The sequence below is a fragment of the Habropoda laboriosa genome, unplaced genomic scaffold (assembly GCF_001263275.1).
Source record: "Habropoda laboriosa isolate 0110345459 unplaced genomic scaffold, ASM126327v1 scaffold15, whole genome shotgun sequence".
NCBI classification, from domain to species: domain Eukaryota; kingdom Metazoa; phylum Arthropoda; class Insecta; order Hymenoptera; family Apidae; genus Habropoda; species Habropoda laboriosa.
Genome location: NW_017100141.1, coordinates 2,931,341 through 2,937,812, shown reverse-complemented (window position 1 = coordinate 2,937,812; position 6,472 = coordinate 2,931,341). Strand labels below are relative to the sequence as shown.

Genomic DNA, 6,472 nt, shown 5'->3' with positions numbered 1-6,472 from the left:
TACGTAAAATACTCGTTGATATTTTGCAAAAATGAATTTTCTACGAAATTTTTATCAATCCAGCGATTATTCTTCCGTTGTAATTGAAAAATAGGAAAAAACAAATTGGCATTTTTAGAATTTCCCGTTTTTTCCACGCGAAAATGTGAATTTATCATTTTCGATGTTTTTTCAAACGTGGATTTATCATTTTCGCTCTAACAGAGACGAAAATGAAATTTGTCAATGGAGAACACCACGAGAGTGTATTTCGTACCCAGTTTTAATATCCACCGTCTTTTTTAATCACAATTTATCTCGTCGCTCCACGCCTGTGTGTACACGAATTTTCAGATTTATTATTTCGAATGATCGGATTGGTCGAATAATCCCGGGCTCATAAAATCAAATCGAGAGAGAGAGAGAGAGAGAGAGAGATCGTTCGATAACGACAGATGTTCGCAGCTCTGACAGCGATATCAGCGGTTCGGGTGGAGGAGAAAAATATGGAAGGAAAAAAGGAAAATACTTTTCGCGGATGTTTCGACGTGTCCCGCGGAAATTTGTTCGCCGACGTGCTCGACAAATGGCGAGTGAATTTGTTTCGTGAATGATCTCGCTTGGAAGAGGCCCGAGCCGCGGGCGAACGATAACTGAAGAAGCTGTTTATTGGCATTCGCGGCGAACTTGTTCTGTTTAGCGAAATTCGTGACGGACCTGCGAAACTCTTTTTCTGCGAATGCAATTTGTGTAAGTTCTTTTTTAAAAGTGGAGTGTGATAATTTTTCAAAGAATATTTTGGAAAATTGGATGTTTTGCAAGGTCAATTGTGGAATAGATGCAGAGGAATTTTTTTCGGAAGAAATACATAGAAATTTGACGAAGAATCTCGAAGATTTCTGAGAATTTTTTCAATGCACATTTGCAGGAATTTAGAAACACAAAAATGGCTATTTTCAAAATTTTGAAATATTGAAGGAAAGGAGGTGTAAGACACTCGAAGGTTAATAATATTAAACGAAAGAGAAAATATGGAGAATGATGGACATAAAATTTTCAAATTTACACTCACGGCTAACTTCCGCGATTCAGCTCTAGCAAACTCGCCTTGAATCTTCAGTAGACCTAACGTCTCATCCCTTAAAGACGCTCCATTGCGTTAAATATCATTTTTCTCAGAATTTGTCGCGAGCTATCTATAATCTCCCCTTTTCAAAATTTCCCAAAAAGGCCCACATAATATTCCTCCATAAACCGAGGAACGACTTCTTCGAAGACGTCCTAATAAGAGAGTAAGAATCTCAGCTGCGCGAGAAATCACGAGAGCGAATAAATAGCGAAACGAGGCGAGGAACCAATCTTTCCGATTTTCTCCCCGATAAATACCACCATCCTGGACCAAGAGGAAACAACGGACGAGCTCGAAGAGAAAGAAGGAGACGAAGAAGAGATATGAAAATTCTTTATCGGTGAATTTCTCGAGGGCTCGTTCTCCAAGATGGCAAACGTAAAAGCGCATTAAGCACGGCGGAGACTGAAAGGCTCGCGGCGCTCGTAAAAGCGGCGACGTAAAAATGGATGGCCATGAAAGGCGGCCGGCCCGAAAGCGTCGTATCCGTGCCACGGGGAATGATTTACACGGGTGAAACGTCGCGGTTCGTGCCGCGAACACGTCCGAACTGAACGTAAAAAGAAACGCAAGCGCGCCTCTGTCGGTATAGTGAAAAGAACGAGACGAATAGAGAAAGAGAGATAGGGGAGAATTTGTACGATTTGTGGTAGCTGGCGATCCCTCGGTGTGTCGTAAGTCTCGGCTAAAACGCCGGGTAAATATTCAGCCCCCGAAAATTGCCAGTGGGGAAGCTTTTGATGCATGGCGGTTGGAATTTTTGCGCCGTGGAATTTCCTGTTTCGCCAACGAACGCCGGAGAAGAGGAATGGTGGATGGTGTGTGGAGTGGATGTTGAATTGTAAGGATGTACGGTGTGGTTGTGATCTCAAAGAACGCTGTAGGCGGGTTAGAATTGGTCCAGCGGCGAAGATTCTGCTGCACCGGATGTCATCGAGCATGCTTTCTTTTTGCAATTTTTGTATGGAAGTTTTTTGGTGTTTTTTGAAGTGATTTTGCGTGTTTGCAAATTTTCTGAGGCTTCTTTTGGGGCTCTTTAATTTTGGATGTTGCATGACGGATCGACGTTCTTTGTTTTATTTTTCAATTGGTATTTTTGAGGTGTTTTTTGGGGGATTTTGCGTTTCGTGAGAGCTACGCTTTTCTAAGCCTTTTTTTAATTTCTTTAATTTTACATGTCGTATGATGGATCGACGTTGTTTGCTTTATTTTTGAATTGGTATTTTCGTGTGGATTTTTCGAGGTGTTTTTTGGGATGATTTTGCGTGTTTGCAGATTTGCGTTTTGTGAGAGCTACGCTTTTCTGAGGCTTCTTTTGGTTTCTTTCATTTCATATGTTACGCCACGGATCGACATTTTTTGTTTTATTTTTGAATTGGTATTTTCGAGGTGTTTTTTGGGGGGATTTTGCATGTTTGCAGATTTGCGTTTTGTGAGAGCTGCGCTTTTCTGAGGCTTCTTTTGGTTTCTTTCATTTCATATGTTACGCCACGGATCGACATTTTTTGTTTTATTTTTGAATTGGTATTTTCGAGGTGTTTTTTGGGGGGATTTTGCATGTTTGCAGATTTGCGTTTTGTAATAGCTACGCTTTTCTGAAGCTTCTTTTTCAATTACTTTAATTTTATACGTTGCATGACGGATCGACGTGCTTTCTTTTATTTTTGAACTGCAATTTTCGAGGTGTTTTTTGCGTGTTTGCGAATTTTCTAAGGCTTCTTTTCGGTTTTCGTTAATTTTAAATGTCACCGACCGGACGAACGTTCTTCTTGTTTTATTTTCGAGAGTCTCTCGGGAAGAGTAGGAGCGAAAATTTGAATTGACCGTCTCTCGGGAGATTTTAATTCGAACCGCGACAAAATTGACATGGCCATATTGGAACGGACGAACGAATTACGCGACTGTTTTCGCGATAACGCCGCGTCTTTTCTCGCGCGCGGCGTCGATTATCATTTATAATAATGGGGACATATACAGATCGTTCATTATTTAATGGCTGACAACGACGGCGGTTAATTCGGCATTAAATAAGCAGTTTTGATTAATTACCATTTTGCCCGGTCGAATTTCCATACGGGAATGGAATTAATTATTCGCTAGATTGTACGTCGATAATGCACGTTCGGGTGTTTTTGCTCCTTTCGCTCCCGATAAACCGTCGAATTTACGTATGCATAAATACGTGGTTGGTATGTTGTTTTTTTCTCCTTCTAAATATTGCTGTTAAAGGTGGTAAATAATTCTAGTTAAATATTGCGTTCAAAATTTTGCGACACGTTGATGGTTATTTATTTTCTCTTCTTTATGGTTTCAGCCGTTTGTTACCGTTTATAGTGGACGATTTTGCTTTTGATTAATTACCGTCGTATTGATATTTTATACGTGTACATGTGAAATTAAATTATGAACTAGATTATCAGCAGAAATGACGTTCATCTGGCATTCAGTCGATATTAAATGTTCTGCCGTTTAGTGCCGTGGACACCTTCGTTTGCAATTAATTCGTTGCTTTTTCTGCTGTTTGAATATCGTGTAGTTGTGAAATAGCCTGTACATTTCACTCGTAAAACTATTGAGTATCGATCGTGTGATTGCTATTCGAACGGTAGCACGAATATCCCATTTTTCTATGGAAATTCGTTCCTGAAACATGGTCCACCCTTATTGAAACACCCTGTACATCGTACTCAAGATCATACACGGCCTCAAAATCATCTAATTCTAATCATCCAACGAGAATTCTAACATCATATGAACCATTCGTTCCTCTCATCCGAACTCATGTCTAAAACGTGGTCTTTCCGTAATGAAACACCCTGTACATCGTACTCCGGATCATTTATACATTCATAAGATCATCTAATTCTACTTATCCAGTAGAAATTCTAACAAAATGTGAACCATTTGTTTCTCTCGCCAAAATTGATCCCTGAAACTTGGTCCACCCATAATGAAACACCCTGTACATCATCCTCAGGATCATATACACTCCCAAGATCATCTAATTCTACTAATTTTAATTACCTATGAAAAATTCAAACAGAATATCAAACATTCGTTTCCCTCACCCGAATTCACCACTGAAACATGGTCCACCCATAATGTAACACCCTGTAGATTACGCTCAGGATCATATGTACGCTCGCAAGGTCATCTAATTCTAACTGTCCAATAGAAATTCAAACAGAATCTCCACCATTCGTTTCCTTCACCCAAATTCACCACTGAAACATGGTCCACCCATAATGGAACACCCGGTATATCATTCTTAGGATCAGATACACCCCCAAGATAATCTAATTCTAATTATCCAACAGAAATATTAACAGAATCTCCACCATTCGTTTCCTTCACCCAAATTCACCACTGAAACATGGTCCACCCATAATGAAATACCCTGTATATCATTCTTAGGATCAGATACACCCCCAAGATAATCTAATTCTAATTATCCAATAGAAATTTTAACAGAATCTCCACCATTCGTTTCCTTCACCCAAATTCACCACTGAAACATGGTCCACCCATAATGGAACACCCTGTATATCATCCTCAGGATCACATACACCCCCGAGATCATCTACTTCTAATTATCCACCAAAAACTCCAGCAGAATCTCAACCATTCGTTTCCCCGACCCGAAATTTCTCTCCGAGACACTGTCCACCCATTTTTTATCGCCCTGTACACCCGAAACCGCGACACGGTAGCACTGAAGCCGCGTTCCCGCTGATTAACAGAATCTCCACCATTCGTTTCCTTCACCCAAATTCACCACTGAAACTTGGTCCACCCATAATGGAACACCCTGTATATCATCCTCAGGATCACATACACCCCCGAGATCATCTACTTCTAATTACCCACCAAAAACTCCAGCAGAATCTCAACCATTCGTTTGCCCGACCCGAAATTTCTCTCCGAGACACTGTCCACCCATTTTTTATCGCCCTGTACACCCGAAACCGCGACACGGTAGCACTGAAGCCGCGTTCCCGCTGACGACAGATAGCCGTGCACTGCCTGGGGGACGAGGCGACGCTGCGCAGGTGGCTGGTCTACGACCCCCGTCAGAGGGTGCAGGGCTGGAGGTTCGCCTCGTACATGCTGCTCCACTCGAACGCGCTTCACCTTGCTCTGAACGTGGTCATCCAGCTGGTGCTGGCCACTCCGCTCGAGGTGAGTTAATCAGACTAATTGCTGGTCGCGGGCCATCCTCTCCCCCCCGCGCGTTTTCCCTTCGCGACCGCAAAGTGTATCCTTCGGTTGCTCGCTCGCCAATCGATTCGACGTACGGCCACTGAAAGGGCCGCGAATCGAGCGGAAACATTTCGTCGAGGGCGGAATTTAAATTTGCTGGAAAATTCTCTCCGTCACTTGGGGGACTCACCTTTCTCTGTTAAATAAATTTGGAAAATTCTGCGTTGAAATATGCATAGCAGATGCTCGTGTTTGATGAAATTTCTTTTCGTTTCTTAATTGGCGACAAATTCGTTTAGTTGAGATTTTAGTTGAGTTGGAGACCTGTTTTTTTCTTTTTTTTTAATTTGATCAGTATTGATTACGAAAATTCTATTTTATCTGACGATTAGTTTATTTTGATATTCTGTATCTTTTGTTATCGAGATGTTGTCAACGTTCAATTTTTCTAAAGGTGAAGTAAAGATAGCAGAGTGGCAAATTAGTGTAGGAATTTGTGAAATGTTTCGGAAAGAAGAATGTTTTTGTGACAACAGGTAGAACAGGGTCGAATAGGCGTGGCTACGATCTATTTAGGAGGAGGTGTCTGTGGAGCACTTGGAGCTTCTCTGCTGCAACCAAGTCTCTTCCTGGTTGGCGCCTCAGCAGGTGTCTATGCGCTGCTCACTAGCCACCTTGCACATCTATACTTGGTAAGTGTGAAAAAATTCTGTCATCTTACTCATCACTCGGAATCCCTTGCGAAAAAAGTTACAGTAATTCTATTAAAAAGTATTCGACAAACAACAGTCTCTATCACCGTTACAATGATTTAATTTTAAATTACTTAACTTTACCTTACCTTACCTTACTTTACTTAATTTTAGATTATTTTCATCCTCCGCATATCTTCCGTTAATTGCAATTAATTTCCTCTGAGAAACACTCTGTGAGTGCTTCTACGGCAACCAAATAGAACACTTAATCGCCAACGAGGATAACTTGAAAATCCCAATTTATCGACTAATTCCAATCACATCACAAACTTCACACAGTTCTGACTCCTTAACAGACTCGAACGACTCGCGTAACCACCCTTTTCGCTCCTTCAAATTCCAGTGTCACGGAGAGCTACGTTACGCAGGCTGGCGTCTAGGCGCCGTGCTACTCTTAGCCAGCGCAGAC

The 6,472-nt window shown here is 41.4% G+C and overlaps 1 protein-coding gene across 1 annotated transcript in view; it reads left to right on the top strand.

Annotated features, from left to right (window-relative positions):
* LOC108571400 (protein rhomboid) overlaps positions 1–6,472 on the top strand; it is a 13,675-nt gene that overhangs the window by 6,840 nt on the left and 363 nt on the right. Inside the window, exons 2-4 of the mRNA XM_017933427.1 lie at positions 5,117–5,287; positions 5,845–6,000; positions 6,407–6,472. Coding sequence (XP_017788916.1) covers positions 5,117–5,287; positions 5,845–6,000; positions 6,407–6,472 — 393 coding nt within the window. The remainder of the gene's footprint in view (positions 1–5,116; positions 5,288–5,844; positions 6,001–6,406) is intronic.